This window comes from Colobus angolensis, unplaced genomic scaffold (genome assembly GCF_000951035.1).
Source record: "Colobus angolensis palliatus isolate OR3802 unplaced genomic scaffold, Cang.pa_1.0 Scaffold15, whole genome shotgun sequence".
NCBI classification, from domain to species: domain Eukaryota; kingdom Metazoa; phylum Chordata; class Mammalia; order Primates; family Cercopithecidae; genus Colobus; species Colobus angolensis.
The window spans coordinates 506,147-521,748 of NW_012114599.1; the positions used below are offsets into that span (position 1 = coordinate 506,147).

The 15,602-nt window shown below is 39.5% G+C and overlaps 1 protein-coding gene across 1 annotated transcript in view; it reads right to left on the bottom strand.

Annotated features, from left to right (window-relative positions):
• The window catches only part of PPP1R21 (protein phosphatase 1, regulatory subunit 21), a 69,288-nt gene that overhangs the window by 21,259 nt on the left and 32,427 nt on the right, over nucleotides 1–15,602 (bottom strand). The window contains exons 12-14 of the mRNA XM_011936013.1: nucleotides 15,190–15,326; nucleotides 9,953–10,045; nucleotides 3,361–3,488 (exon numbers count right to left, since the gene is read on the bottom strand). Coding sequence (XP_011791403.1) covers nucleotides 3,361–3,488; nucleotides 9,953–10,045; nucleotides 15,190–15,326 — 358 coding nt within the window. The remainder of the gene's footprint in view (nucleotides 1–3,360; nucleotides 3,489–9,952; nucleotides 10,046–15,189; nucleotides 15,327–15,602) is intronic.

The following is a 15,602-nucleotide window of genomic DNA, read 5'->3' on the forward strand; positions in this document are numbered from 1 at the left end:
GTTTTTATTTACTTTTTTGAGACAGAGTCTCACTCTGTCGCCCAGGCTGGAGTGCAGTGGGATGATCTTGGCTCACTGCAACCTCCATCCCCTGGGTTCAAGCAATTCTCCTGACTCAGCCTCTCTAGTAGCTGGGATTACCGGCATATGCTACCACACCCGGCTAATTTTTGTATTTTTAGTAGAGACAGGGTTTTGCCATGTTGGCCAGGCTGGTCTCGATCTCCTGACCTCAGGTGAGCTACCACACCCAGCTAATTTTTGTATTTTTAGTAGAGACGGGGTTTCACCATGTTGGCCAGGCTGGTCTCAAACTCCTGACCTCAGGTGAGCCACCATGCCCAGCCCAAAGTGCAGTTTCTTTCTTTCTTTTTTTTTGAGATGGAGTCTCATACTGTCGCCCCAGGCTGGAGTGCAGTGGCGCGATCTCAGCTCACTGCAAGCTCCACCTCCTGGGTTCACACCATTCTCTGGCCTCAGCCTCCCGAGTAGCTGGGACTACAGGTGCCTGCCACCGCATCCGGCTAATTTTTTTTGTATTTTTAGTAGAGACGGGGTTTCACCATGGTCTCGATCTCCTGACCTCGTGATCCACCCACCTCGGCCTCCCAAAGTGCTGGGGTTACAGGCATGAGCCACTGTGCCTGGCCCAAAGTGCAGTTTCTTTAAGAATCCTTTGATAAACCAGGTGCGGTGGCTCACACCTGTAATCCCAACACTTTGAGGCTGAGGTGGGGGTATTGCTTGAGCCCAGAGTTCAAGACCAGCCTAGGCAATATGGCAAGACCTCAACTCTTGAAAACTGAAAAATTAGCCAGGCATGGCGGTGTGCGTCTGTGGTCCCAGCTACTTGGGAGACTGAGGTAGGAGGCCTCACTGCAGCCTCAACCTCCTGGACTCAAGTAATCCTCTTGCCTGAGCCTCCCATTCTGGCTAAATGCTTTAGCTAGAAAAGTTACAGTATTGTATAAATTAAAGAATATTGTAGTTTGGTAAATTTTAAAAAGTAATTTGTAAAACAGAGTATTCTACTTTGGCAAAAATTGGTCAAAAATTAATTACTAATGGTCTGAAAGGTATATTTTTCACTGATATTTTACTGTATCAAATGAAATTCTGTGTTAGGTAGTATTCAATAAAGTAAGGATTCCAAAAATCTTGAGCTATATAGTCCTTGTGAATGACATGGATTCACACAGTGTTTGCATTTGGATCATAGTAGTATATTGTGAGGTTTATTTTCCTTTTTCTAATATTTCTACATTTTCCAGACTTTCTTTAATATGAATATACTACACTCTTCTACTGGGTTCTTAAAGAAATTACGAACTGTAAAATTAGGTTAATCAAATTATATCAGCTAAGTATTTAGTATTAAGCTGACACCAACTAACATTAGTTCAAATATTTTAGTTGAAAACCATTTATTAAAATTCCAGAGTGAAGATCAGATACCTTTCCTTGAGATGACATTTTATGGTTTCAGGCAAAGTAAAGCTAAAATAAATTACGAAATATACAAGTATTTAATTATTTCAGAGTTCTCAGGAGATCGAGACCATCCTGGCTAACACAGTGAAACCCCGCCTCTATTAAAAATACAAAAACAAAATTAGCCGGGCTCGATGGTGGGCGCCTTTAGTCCCAGCTACTCGGAAGGCTGAGGCGTGAGAATGGTGTGAACCCTGGAGGTGGAGCTTGCAGTGAGCTGAGATGGCGTCACTGCACTCCAGCCTGGGCAACAGAGCGAGACTCTGTCTCAAAAAAAAAAAAAAAAAACAGTTGGCAAATACAAAGATTCATAAAATACCAACATTCTCTCTTTGTAGAATTTTTCTCAACTGAATCAAATTTAGGATTATCCTCCGAAAGCATCTGGCATGCCATGGATGAAGGAGGTGAAAAAGAAGGCAGTGGGGATGGTCCTCTGGCTCAGGAATCCTGTCCACATAGATCTGTAAGCTGACAGAATCTAAAGATAACACATTTTAATCATGACCCCACACTATAGCAAGTGGTCACAAGACCAGTTCAACTTTGAAAAAGATGACACTGGAATGTCTAACATGATTTATGATCATTTCTGACTTGTAAATCACTTGAAGAATATTTGTTCCTATTATGGTCAACCTGTCAGAACCAGAATAGTATATAAAGACAGACAGAGAGATAAGCATTTCCTTTGGAAATCACGCTCAGTCTGTTGAAATATATGGGCTAAGGTAGTTCTGAACACAGTCCTTTTGGTTTTATACATGTAGGACATTCTCAGAGAAATCTTAATCATTAAAGTTGTTGATGACAGCCACATGAACGCACACTCTGAGAATCTAACTTCTGCTGAAACAGGAATATCCATGACCAAAACATTCTTTTTTTTTTGGAGACAGGGTCTTGCTCTGTCACCTAGGCTAGAGTGTGGTGGCTCAAACACGACTCACTGCAGCCTCAACCTCCTGGATCAATCAAGTAGCGGGGACCACAGACGCACATCACCATGCTTGGCTAATTTTTTAATTTTGTAGGGATGAGGTCTTGACATGTTGCCCAGGCTGGTCTTGAACTCCTGGGCTCAAGCAATACTCCCGCCTCAGCTTCTCGAAGTGCTGGGATTATAGGTGTTAGCCACTGCACCTGGCTTATCAAAGGATTCTTAAAGAAACTGCACTTTAGTCAGTTTACAGTGAAAATTAAGTATTTAATGATCCAGACGATCATGACCTACTACTAAAGGTTCAACGAAAAGACACACGTTGAAGTCACTTTAAAGTACTTGTTAAGATACAAAACCACAGAGGTAGTATTATCACAAGTGTTACCAAAAAAAAAAATACAAAAACACTAGGAGGAAAAAAACAAAATATTAATGGAACGTATATTGTGGTGGGTTTGTTTTCTTTTTTTGTATGTTCCCAGTGTTGTATATGGCAGACCCTTCATATACACAAGGATCTATATTGAGACTACCTAGAATCTTCTAATCATCCAATACTGCATTAAAACATAAACAGGGAGTGATCTATACACTCAAGACAAATGCTCAACAGTCATTGTCATATTGCTTTAAACATTAGGTAGGGAAGCAGCATGCAGTGCATGTGCCTATAGTCTCCGCCACCCAGGAGACTCCCCTGAGTCCAGCAGTTTGAGTCAAGCTTGGCAACATAGCGAGAGATCCCTCTCTTAAAATAATACGTCAGAGTAAATACTGGGTAGGAAGCAGAGGAAAGGGAGATAGCTTTATTTTACCTTAAACCCTTATATTCCAAAATCCTTTTACAGATCCATGTTCCTATGTCATTCAGAAAAAAAGCATATATTTAAGAGTTTTAACATCAATATAAGCCAGAAAAGAATTACCTTTCCTGCTCCATTTGTTAACGCCACTACTGATGACAGGATACAGTCATTAGTTGTTATCAGCTTCTGTGTTGCTGTTGGAAGTTCATGCTCTATTGTAGCTTTTTGACTATAATGTTTGGAAATATCTATAAAACCAATTAAATGAAAATTCATTATTGTCTATATGTAAGTCACATACAGATAACCACCCCATTCATTTCTCACATCTATTCTTCTAAATTTATAAAGTAAATTTGACAAAGAATGGTCTCAAGTGTCAGGATTGCACTGAATATCAATTAGGTCACAAATCTACATGGAAAGAACAGAGAGAAGTAAGGATCTCTGAACATCACCTTGGTTGTCCTTACCACAGCTACCAAGATTTCCTCATCGGAGTATTAATTCTAACATTGGGTAAATGATCCTGACCAGTATTTACCAGTTAAAAACCACTGTTTTGATAGTGTAACAGGCATCAAGGAGAAAAGATCTTGTACTTATATAAACAACCCAAGAGGCTGGAAAGGAATAGCCAACACAACCACAATGTCTCACAATCCTTACTGGACCGTAGCTAGTTTTCTAGTGCACACCCTAACTAGCAATGAGAGATATCTGCACAGCCAAATATGGATTGGATACTCCAGTGCCTGGCTTCCTGTGCAACCGTCTCCAGTCCAAGGATATTACAATAAAGGCCTGTAGTTAGGAAAGCATAGAAGAGGCATACATATATACACATATATATTAACTATATTATATATAATTGCATATATTAGTTAATAATATATTAATTGTATATACAATTGTATATATTAGCTAATATATATAATTATATATATATACATAAATCACAAAACATGAAAATTTTTATAGCCATTTTGTACACAGAGAATATCATTCATTCAGAATCAAGAAATTTAGTTGATTTTAGACTATAGATAATTAATGGAGGAAATAAGACTATTTGCAAAGAAATAGTATTTGAGATTTAACCTGAAATGATCATGATGTTTTAACTCAAGATTACTATGGTCCATGAATGAGATTATTTTCACTAATATTTTAAAACTAGGGAATTTAAAAATAATTAATATATTCGTATATTTATATACACTTGTATAAATACGCCTTTGATTTAGGATAGTTTTAGAGTTTCATTACACCCGTTAGCCAGTTTTTCCTATTGTTAACATATTACATTACTATGGTACAGCTGTCACAGAAAAGGAATCAACCAATTGGCACATTAGTATTACATTCAATATATTTTTGAAAAGAAATTATTATCCTCAATATAGTCATAAGATGTCCAAGTATATAAAAATTCAATTAGGATGCTGAATGTTTTTTGTTATGTTTTCTATATTTTATTTTAGAGACAGGGAGTATATGTGCAGGTTTGTTATACAGGCATATTGTGTAATACTGGGGTTTGGACTTCTATTGAGCCCATCAGCCAAATGGTGAACATAATAGTGGGATTGTTAATACCCAGTAGTGGGATTGCTGGGTCGAATGGTAATTCTATTTTTAGAACTCTAAAAATGAGAGAAATCTCCATACTGCTTTCCATAGGGGTTGAACTAATTGACATCCCACCAACAGTCTATAAGTACTGAATGCTTTTTGCATACAGAACTTGCTCATCCCTAACAAACATTTTTTTTCTACACATCAGTTTTATTCAATATTTTACTGGAAGTATACAATGTTATAATAATACAATTTGGCTGGTAAGCAATCTTGGTTGATGGTAATTGAGGTACTCATGAAAAAAGGACAATACTAAGAACAATGCTATTGTAGCTTGATTATAGTCATTCTCGCAATCAAAAGGTTTACTCTTGGCAGGATGCAGTGGCTCACGCCTGTAATCCAGCACTTTGGGAGACCAAGGTGGGCAGATCACTGGAGGTCAGGAGTTCAAGACCAGCCTGGCCAACATGGCAAAACCCCATCTCTACTAAAAATGCAAAAATTGCTGGGTGTAGTGGCATGTGCCTGTAATCCCAGCTACTCGGGTGCCAGAGGCACAAAAATTGCTTGAACCCAGGAGTAGGAGGTTGCAGTGAGCCAAGATCATGCCACTATAGTCCAGCCTAGGCAACAGAGCAAGACTCTGTCTTAAAAAAAAAAGTTTATTTTTAATTATTTAGAGTGTTTCTTGACATTAAATTTTAACTCCAAAATGTACAAAAGAATCATGTGGCTTAGACCATAGATTTATTTTTCCTTTTATGTTTCCCATGAGTCTACCAACTTTAGACCTCTGAGACTAAAGATCAAACAATTATCACTTAGAATATGTTCCTTGAAAGGGCTGTATTTGCAGCACAACCCCCAAATGCTGAAGGAGCCGAGAAATCAAAGAAGGAGGCAGGCAAATCCAGTTTATTGGTATAGGAAGATTTACTAGGAGGAACTTACAGACAGAAGCATGGTCTTTGGTGGTTGCAAAACAGATCACTGCATGGCAAACTCCCAAACACAGGGCTTATATCTTGGGGAAAAAGTATGCGTGTTCTGGAAGGAATGTGTGGGTGGCTACAGGAATCACAGCCTATGATTTGTAATAGCATCAAAGTTTGTTTTGAAGGAATCTTACAGTGAATAGGTATTCCTATATAAAGAGTAATATATTAGGCTGGGCATGGTAGTTCATGCCTGTAAACCCAGCACTTTGGGAGACTGAAGCAGAAGGATCACTTGAGTCCAGGAGTTTGAGACCAGCCTGGAAAACACAGAAGGACCCCACCTCTATATAAAAAAAAGAAATTTTAAAAATAAAAAATAAGAAAGAGTAATATATTAAATTGACATTTTGGAGGCATTCCCAGACTCAGGGTTAGTCAGAAGTTACATGGTTGATTAGCATTTAAAATAAAGACACTCTTGGCCAGTGCGGTACCTCACACCCATAATCCCAGCACTTTGGGTTGGAACAATGTGTACTCTGTTTTGTTTCTCATTGTACATTACAAGGAAGAGGGTAGAGAAGGGTAAAATACTATGTGCACTACTTTGCTAAATGACTTTATAAAGCAGTACAAGTCAGTTAATGTGATGCCTGCAGCTTTATTGTTTGAGCTGTTTGCTTTGGCTATTCAGGCCCCTTTTATGGTTTCCTGTGAATTTTCGGATTTTGACATTGGGCCAGGTGCAGTGGCTCACGCCTATAATCCCAAAACTTTGAGAGACCGAGGCAGACAGATCACTTGAGGTCAGGAGTTTGAAACCAGCCTGGCCAACATGGCGAAATCCTGTCTCTATTAAAAATACAAAAAAATGAGTCAGCATGGTGACGCACACCTGTAGTCCCAGCTACTCAGGAGGCTGAGGCAGGAGAATCGCTTGAACCTAGCAGGCAAAGATTGCAGTGAGCCAAGATCACAGCACTGCACTCCAGCCTGGGTGACAGAGCAAGACCCATCTCAAAAAAAAAGTATCTTTATTTTATAGCAAATATAATACATATACACCACGGAATACTATGCAGCCATAAAAAGGAATGAGATTATGTCCTTTGCAGGTACACGGATGGAGCTAGAAGCCATTATCCTCAGCAAACTAACGCAGAAACAGAAAATCAAATACTGCGTGTTCTCACTTGTCAACGGAAGCTGAATGATGAGAACACATGGACGCATGCCAGGGAACAAGACACACAGGAACCTGATGGAGGGTGGGGGATGGGAGGAGGGAGAGCATCAGGAATAATGACAAATGGATGTTGGGCTTACTGTCTAGGGGATAGGATGATCTGTGCAGCTAATCACTATGGCACACATTTAACTATGTAACAAACCTGCACATCCTGCACATTTACCCCTGAACTTAAGATAAAAGTTGGGGGAAAAAAAAGTCATCTGATGATGTGTATATATACTAAACTTTGGGAAACATTGGTCTATATATTTTCATAACTACAACTACAGACTATACTATAGTCACTTTAGAATAAAGTCGAAATCATTAAAAAAAAAAAAAAAAAAAAACAGTGTCTTTCTTTTAAATGCTAATCTGCTATATAACTTCTGGCTAACCCCGAGTCTGGGAATACCTCCAAAATGTCTAGTTGATATATTACTCTTTATATAAAAACATTTATTCACTATAAGTTTCCTCCAAAACAACCCTTGATACTGTTACAAAAAATCATAGGCTGTGATGCTATACCCACTTACACATTCCTTCCAGAGCACATGTACTTTTCCCTCAAGATATAATCCCTGTGCCTCGGAGGTTGCAGTACAAAGACCTTCCTGTCTTATGACTGCCCCAACACCATTCTTCTGTCTATAAACTACCCCAATAAATCACCCTATACCAACAAAGTGGATTTGTCTGCCTCATTCTTTGGTTTCTCAGCTCCTTCAACATTTGGAAGTGACTACATATACTCCTCTTTTACAAAACAAAATGCCACTTGTTAAATAATTAAGTCACTCCTGTTTTAATTCCATGTTGGATACATATTTTTATAAATCCCTCTGTTTACACTGAGACCATGCTATCATCCAATAAATTAAGAATCCCTTATCCAAAAAGCTTAGGACCAGCAGTGTTTTGGACTTCAGATTTCTTCAGATTTTGGAATATCTGCATATACATAAGAAGGTATCTTGGGGATGGGATCCAAGTTTAAATAAGAAATTCATTTATGTTTCATATATACCTTATACATATAGCCTGAAGGTAATTTTGTACGATATTTTTAATAATTTTGTGCATGAAACTAAGTTTTGACTACAACTTTATCATGTCATGTGAGGGCAAGTGTGGAATTTTCCACTTGTGGTGTCATGATGGCACTTGAAAAGTTTCAGATTTTGAGGCATTTTGGATTTCAGATTATCATATTAAGAATGCTCAACCTGTATTAGCATAGGAAAATTTATTTTTTTTCACTTTATTGTTTCATTTTGTAGAGACAGGGTCTCCCTATGTTGCCCAGGCTAGTCTCAAATTCTTGGGCTCAAACAATCTTCCCACTTGGCCTCCCAAAATGCTGGGATTGTAAGCGTCAGCTATTGTACCCAGCCAGCAGAGGAAACATTTTAAAACAAAACTAAAAAACTTGTAGCTACAGAGGTACTTGAGGTTTCAATGGCCTGGTTCTAGGCTAAGTAAAATTCTGGAAGAGAGGACTACAACTAAGTCTTGGCTCCTCAAACCAAAAGCCGCACAGGAAAAAAGCAACATCTCTTGGATTTTTCTATAGACCAAACTAAATTCTTTAGGACTGGAGTTGAATATCATTAACTACCACCCATATTGCCTATCCAACTTATGATTTCTGAAACCAAGGCTAATTCTGTAAGTACAGTGACATTCAAAGTTCCTTATAATTGGGGTCAGGCACAGTGGCTCACGCCTATAGCCCCAGCACTTTGGGAGGCCAAGGCAGGTGGGTCACCTGAGGTCAGGAGTTCAAGACCAGCCAGGCCCATCTCTACCAAAAATACAAAACTTAGCCGGGCATGGTGGTGTGCATCTATAATCTCAGCTATGGAGGAGGCTGAGGCAGAAGAATCACTTGAACCCAGGAGGCAAAGGCTACAGTGAGCGGAGATCACACCACTGCACTCCAGCCTGGGCAATAAAGTGAAACTCAATCTCAAAAAAATTATAAAGTTCCTTATAATTGAATACAACCCATAGAAAGGCCCATACTCTAGTGTGAATGGTAAACTGGTGCCTGGTAATACTGCTGAGACTAAGAATGAATCCCAGTGCCACAGATCAGGTCCCCCAATATATCCCTCTTTTCCATGTTATGAAACACAGCTTTAGGGTTTTAAAAATAATTTTAAAATTCTGTGCAATTAGTAATTGGTCACTAATTGTTAACTAAACACAATGAATCATCTAGGCATCTGGACTGTTTCCAATAGTCCTTAATGATTGCTCCTGTCCCTCTTCTCCTTCCCCTGCTTTCCCTACCCCAACAGTCTCTAAAAGGAAAAGAACGGGAAAAAAACCTACAAGCAATTGCAAAGTTGTAGATTAGTCAGGACTCAGAATCACACACTAAGAAGCATATGAAATGCTTTAAAAGGTTCCCCTCAGCCTTTCAGCAGACTACATTTTTAGGGGCACAGAAGCAATTGAAAACTGACCAAAATGTAAAACCAGACTTTCATTTCTTATGGCTATGCCCAATAAGACAGGACTTTAAAAGGCATTTAAAACATTAAAATGCACAGGATGGTGGAAAGTTAGTGTATTCCTTCTGGGGACTTGAAGCCTTGGTTTCCTCAATTCCTTTGTGCTTGGGCTCTAAGAAGTGCAATGTATTTTGCAAGAGGCCTCTGAATAGCATGTCTGGTTTCGTATAATTCACACACCCGCCTAAAGTCAGTGTAATGTATTTCTGGCTAAAGTACTGTACACAAGGATTTCTCTTCAGCACTTCGTTTACCTCCAGAAATAAAGCAGAAGGGAAAAGCAGAAGGCAGTGAGCTGTGCACTCAACATAAGCCAAATGCTACTAAGCCTTTATCTGGGGTCTATTACCCCTGGCAGTGTTTGTTTAAATCTTATTCAGGCAGATCGAAGGAAGTTGGGCAAAGATTTTCAGCTTACGTTCTTTTTCAAGGCCTACCTTTCATAATATCATGAAATCCATGCAGAGCAGCACCAACATTTGTTAACACAGAACTGTAGTTTGTCCGAAGGAGTCCATCTGGCTCTGTACCTAGGAAATCAAAATCACAAATCTAAGTATTTTCCTGAAAAATGGACTGCCCACTGTACCCCTCTACTTTTGAGAAGACAGAGAATGAAGACTGCTTGTAATATGCTAGAAATAATGGCTCTTAAAATCTTGGCAGATACATTCAGACATAATGGTGATACACATAAACACATCTAAATGATCTGCACCTCCTACGTCCACAAATATTTCTTAATGGTTGAGAAACAAAATTCAGTTGTTAGGCAGGATTAAGTCTGTCATGATTTTTTGTAAAACGAAAGTCTTTGTGAATTTTTACCTTGTTATTACATAAGACATTTTTCATTCCCTACACATTATTTGTTGAACATCGCTAAAACACTCTTACCCAAATATCACAGAGTTCTGCTTCTGCCATGTCAGCATGAGGAGCTCTGTGGACCTGCTTGCCCTCTGCAAAACTGGTAAAATTTGCAAAAAGGACAATCAAAGTCTCTAGAAACGGTTCTAAGGGCAACACAGCACATGATTTACTCAAGAAAATCTGTAACAACTCAGTAATAACAGTGAGAGTCTATGGTATTTAAACCAAGAATCACTACCTCCCTCCCACAGCTCAGGGAGAAAGAAACTCCATTCCCAATAGGTATAGCCAAGAATACAGGACTTCCTCTCTCCCAACTCCTAGAGAGGTCTAGATTTCTCCTCTTGCTCCCAGCTACCTGTTACTGAAGCTAAATTCTGAGCAAGTGTGGACAGAGGCGGGGAACGTTCCCTTCTTTCACCCAGCCCCTACTCCTAGGATGGAGGCTCTACCTTGGGCATGGTGCTGACAAGAAAAGTGGGGCCCTGATCACCCTTGCCCCAGCTCATCAACAGGAGTTCCACCATGAAAGAGGCAGACCAAAGAGACCGGGGGCTGCTGCCTACCCCCTCCACTAAGTGCTCAGTTTCTAACAAGGGGGTGCCACTTAGAGAAAAGTATGACCACTGTCCCCAGCCCCCAGAGATTTAGCCCAGGAGATAAGCAAGCCTTAGAACAACAGCTCTGAATCTCTTCTTAAGGAACTGACTTAATTTGTAATAGGGTGTGGAGAAGTTCAAGCCTAAGGGTGTACTCTAAAAAATTACAGCTGTGGTGAAAGCAAAGAAAAAGAAATTGGTAGATGTATTAGAGATATAAGTTAAACTGTGGGCTGGCTGGTTTACCAGAGAGAACCAGAAACAGAAATAGCTAACAAGAGCCTTCCTGGGGTCAGAATGAAGCTCCAACACTGATCTCAAAAAACTATCCCTGCTAGGCATACGCTAGGTCTATAAGTATACCTATAAAAGAGCCCAAACTGAATTGATTCCCTGAATAGACAATTGATGCCCCACAGCATATTGAAAATGAGAGCAATCAATCAGCAATCAGCGGAGCTTAAACCTGGGTGTGATCAAGGAAGGAGACAGTGAAGGAGAGCCCTGCCACCATCGTCATCCCAGGGTGACTGTGTGCATGCCCAAGGCTGAATCCTCTGAGAAGCAACATCATGGCACAAAACTTATATGCTAAAAACTAGAAGATGTGTTTAAAGAAATTAAAGAGCTACATAAATGGGAAAACATACCGTGTTCATGAATTAGACGACTAAGCTTAGATGACAATACTCCCTGTATTAATTTCCTAGGGCTGCTCTAATGAAGTACCACAAACAAGTTGGCTTAAAACAACAGAAATTTGTTCTCTCACAGTTCTAGAGGCCAGAAGTCCAAAATCAAGGTGTTGGCAAGGGTTGGCAAGCGCCTCTCCCCAAAGGCGCTAAGGGAGAATTCTTTCTTGCCTCTTCCAGCTTCTGTTGGCCCTCGGTGTTACTTGGCTGTGGTAGCATAATTCCAATCCCTGCATCTGTCTTCATATGGCCTTCCCCCTTGTGTCTCTGTCTCCAAATCCCAAATTCTTTGTGTCTCTGTCTCCAAATCTCTCTCTCCTTATAAGGATCCCATTCATTGGATTTAGGACTCGCTTTAATCCATCTTAATTTGATGGATTAAACTCATCTTAATTTGATGACATCTGCAGAGATCCTATTTCCACAGGAGATCACACATACGGGTACTGATAGTTAGAACTTCACATATTATTTTGGGGGACACAATTCAACTCACAACCCTCTCCAAAATGATCTACAAGTTCAATGCAAATCCCTATCAGAATCCCAACTGACTTCTTTGTAGAAATCGACACAAGCTGATTCTAAAATTCATACGGGATTGCAAGGAACCTCAAATAACCAAAACAATCTTGGAAAAAAAGAACAAAGTAGGAGGGCTCACACTTCCTGATCTCAAAATTTGGTATAAAGCAACAATAATCAAGATATTATGGTACTGGTGTAGGACAGATCAATGAAACAGACCTGAGAATCCAGAAATAAATCTATATATCTACAGTCAACTGATTCTCCACAAGGGTACCCAGACCATTCAATAAGGAAAGAACAGGTTTTTCAACAAATGGTGCTGGGACAACTATATAGCCACAGGCATCATATACAAAAATTAACTCAAAATGAGGCTTGGTGCGGTGGCTCATGCCTGTTATCCCAGCACTTTGGGAGGCTGAGGCAGGCAGATCACCTGGGGCTAGGAGTTCGAGACCAGCCTGGCCAACATGGTGAGACCCTCATCTCTACTAAAAATGCAAAAATTAGCCAGGTGCAGTGGTGCGTACCCATAGTCCCAGCTACTCAGGAGGCTGAAGCAGGAGAATCGCTTGAATCTGGGAGGCGGAGTTTGCAGTGAGCTGAGAGTGTGTCACTGCACTCCAGCCTGGGTGACACAGTGAGACTCTGTCTAAAAATAAACAAACAAATAAATAAATAACTCAAAATTAATCATAAACCGAAGTGTAAGAGTTAAAACTATAAAACTCTTAGAAGAAAACATAGGGTAAGTCTTCATAACCTCAGATTTGACAGTGGATTCTTAGATATGACATCAAAAGCATCAGCAACAACAACAACAAAAATGGAGAATTGGACTTCATCAAAATTGAACACTTTTGTTCCTCAAAGGACACTATCAAGAAAGTTAAAAGACAACCTATAAAATGGAAGAAAATATTGTAAATCAAATATCCAGTAAGAGACTTGTATGTATAATACATAAAGAACTCTTACAACTCAATAATAAACAGACAACCTAACTGAAAAATGGAGAAAAGATCTCAATAACCATTTCTCCAAAGAAGATATATAAATGGCCAAGAAGTACATTAAAACATAGTCAACATCACTCGCAATCAGGGAAATGCAAGTGAAGACCACAACGAGATACCAGTTAATACCCACCAGAATGGCTAAAATCAAAAAACCAAGTAATAGCAAGCACTGAAGAGGATGTGGAGAAATTAGAACCCTCAAACACTGCTGGTAGGAATGTAAAATGGTACAGTACTTTGGAAAACACTCCAGCAGCTCCTCAAACAGTTAAGCAGAGTTGTCACATGACCCAGGAATTCCATTCCTAGTTATACACCCCAAAGAAATGAAAAGAGATGTCCACAAAGAAACTTGTACATGAATGTCAACAGCATCATTATTAGTAATAGCCAAAAGGTAGAAACAACCCAAATGTCCACTACATGACAAATGGGTAAGTAAAATGTGATACATCCATAAAATGTAATATTATTCTGCAATAAAAAGGAATTGAGTACTGATACATGTTACAACTTCTATGAATCTTAAAAAGCATGATGCTCAATGAAAGAAGTCAGAAAAGACTACATACTATATTATTCCATTTATATGAAATGGGTAGAATTGGCAAACATATAGACAGAATGTAAATTGCTAGGGCTTTCGGGCTAGGGAGAGGTGGAACAGCGGAATCGGAGTGCGACAGCTAAAATACACAGGGTTTCTTCTTTGGGTGATAAAAATGTTCCAAAAATTTACTGTAGTGACAACGCACACTCCTGTGAATATACTAAAAACCACTGAATTGTAAATTAACACATTGTATGGTATGTAAATTACATCACAAAAATGCTGTTAAACCAAAAATCATAGTACCAGAAAAATTATGGCATTCTTAAAAATGTCATTTAAACTGAGCTCCATTCAGTTACCTGAAAATACTTTTTTTTTTTTTTTTTGAGACAGAGTTTCGCTATTGCTGCCCAGGCTGGAGTGCAATGGCACAACCTCACCTCACTGCAACCTCTGCCTCCCGGGTTCAAGCGATTCTCCTGCCTCAGCCTCCCGAGTAGCTGGGATTACAGGCATGCACCACCACGCCCGGCTAATTTTGTATTTTTAGTAGAGACAAGGTTTCTCCATGTTGGTCAGGCTGGTCTCGAACTTCTAACCTCAGGTGATCTGCCCACCTCAGCCTCCCAAAGTGCTAGGATTACAGGCGTGAACCACCGCGACCAGCCCTGAAAATACTTTTTTTTCAAATTAGGCCAAACGGGAACAAATGGCATTTTTACTACTAAAGCTCTCCTATGCTACTTGTTGGAAAGCTGCTAAAAATTCTTACGATTTTTTCCTTTCCATACAAAAAAGAGGAAGGAAGGGAAGGGAATTAATATTTAATGCATGTTCAATGCCTGACATTTTACACACTTTCTTTTTATTACTTATTTATTTCAGAAACAGTGTTGCTTTGTTGCCCAGGCTGGAGTGCAGTGGTGTGATCATAGCTCACTGTAGCCTTGACCTCCTTAGCTCAAGTGATCCTCCCACCTCAGCCTCCAGAGTAGCTGGGACTACAGGGAAGTGCTACCACATCTCACCTGGATAATTTTTAAATTTTTTGTAGAGATGGGGGTCTCCCTGTGTTGCCCAGGCTGGTCTTGAACTCCTGACCTCAAGCAATCCTCCCACCTTAGCCTCCCAATGTGTTGGGATAACAGGTGTGAGTCACCTGGCCCCGCCGTACATTCTTAATTTAACTCAATAATCACAACATTTAACTCCATCATATAAATGGAAAACCAGAAGTCCTGAGAGCTCAAGAGTTTTGCCTAAGGTCATAAAATGTATTTGAATTCAAGTTTTCCTGACACCAGATCCTATGCTCCTCTCACTCTACTTAGCTAAACCATCTCCCTTTTCCAGCTTCTTGTACTCTTAAGTCCTTGAAGTTGACCCCTAAGCAACAAACACACTTACTTGGCAAGGCAAGAAGAGCTATGTAAGTCTGCAGCTTCTCAAACACAGCTGTCATTTTTTTCATGTCCTGGGACAGCTCTAGATTCCTGGCTCTTAACGCAGATGTGCAAAGAGAGGATTCACATTCTTCTTCTAAACTAGGAATAGGCAGATTTTCAAGAAGTGAGCATCCCAAACAATTTTCAATTAGCTATTAGCAGCCAACTAAATTCTCAAATAACTATATCCAAAGAGAGAAAGTGCAGAAAAAGGAATTTGATCTCATTTGTATGGCTCCATTTTTTTACATCATGATACATACACTGTTTGCTGCAAATACCAATGGAATAAGAGAGAATTAAATGGAGTAACAGATAAAAAGGCACATGTCCATTATCTTTCCATCCTGAGAGCAGCACAAAACATTAGAATAT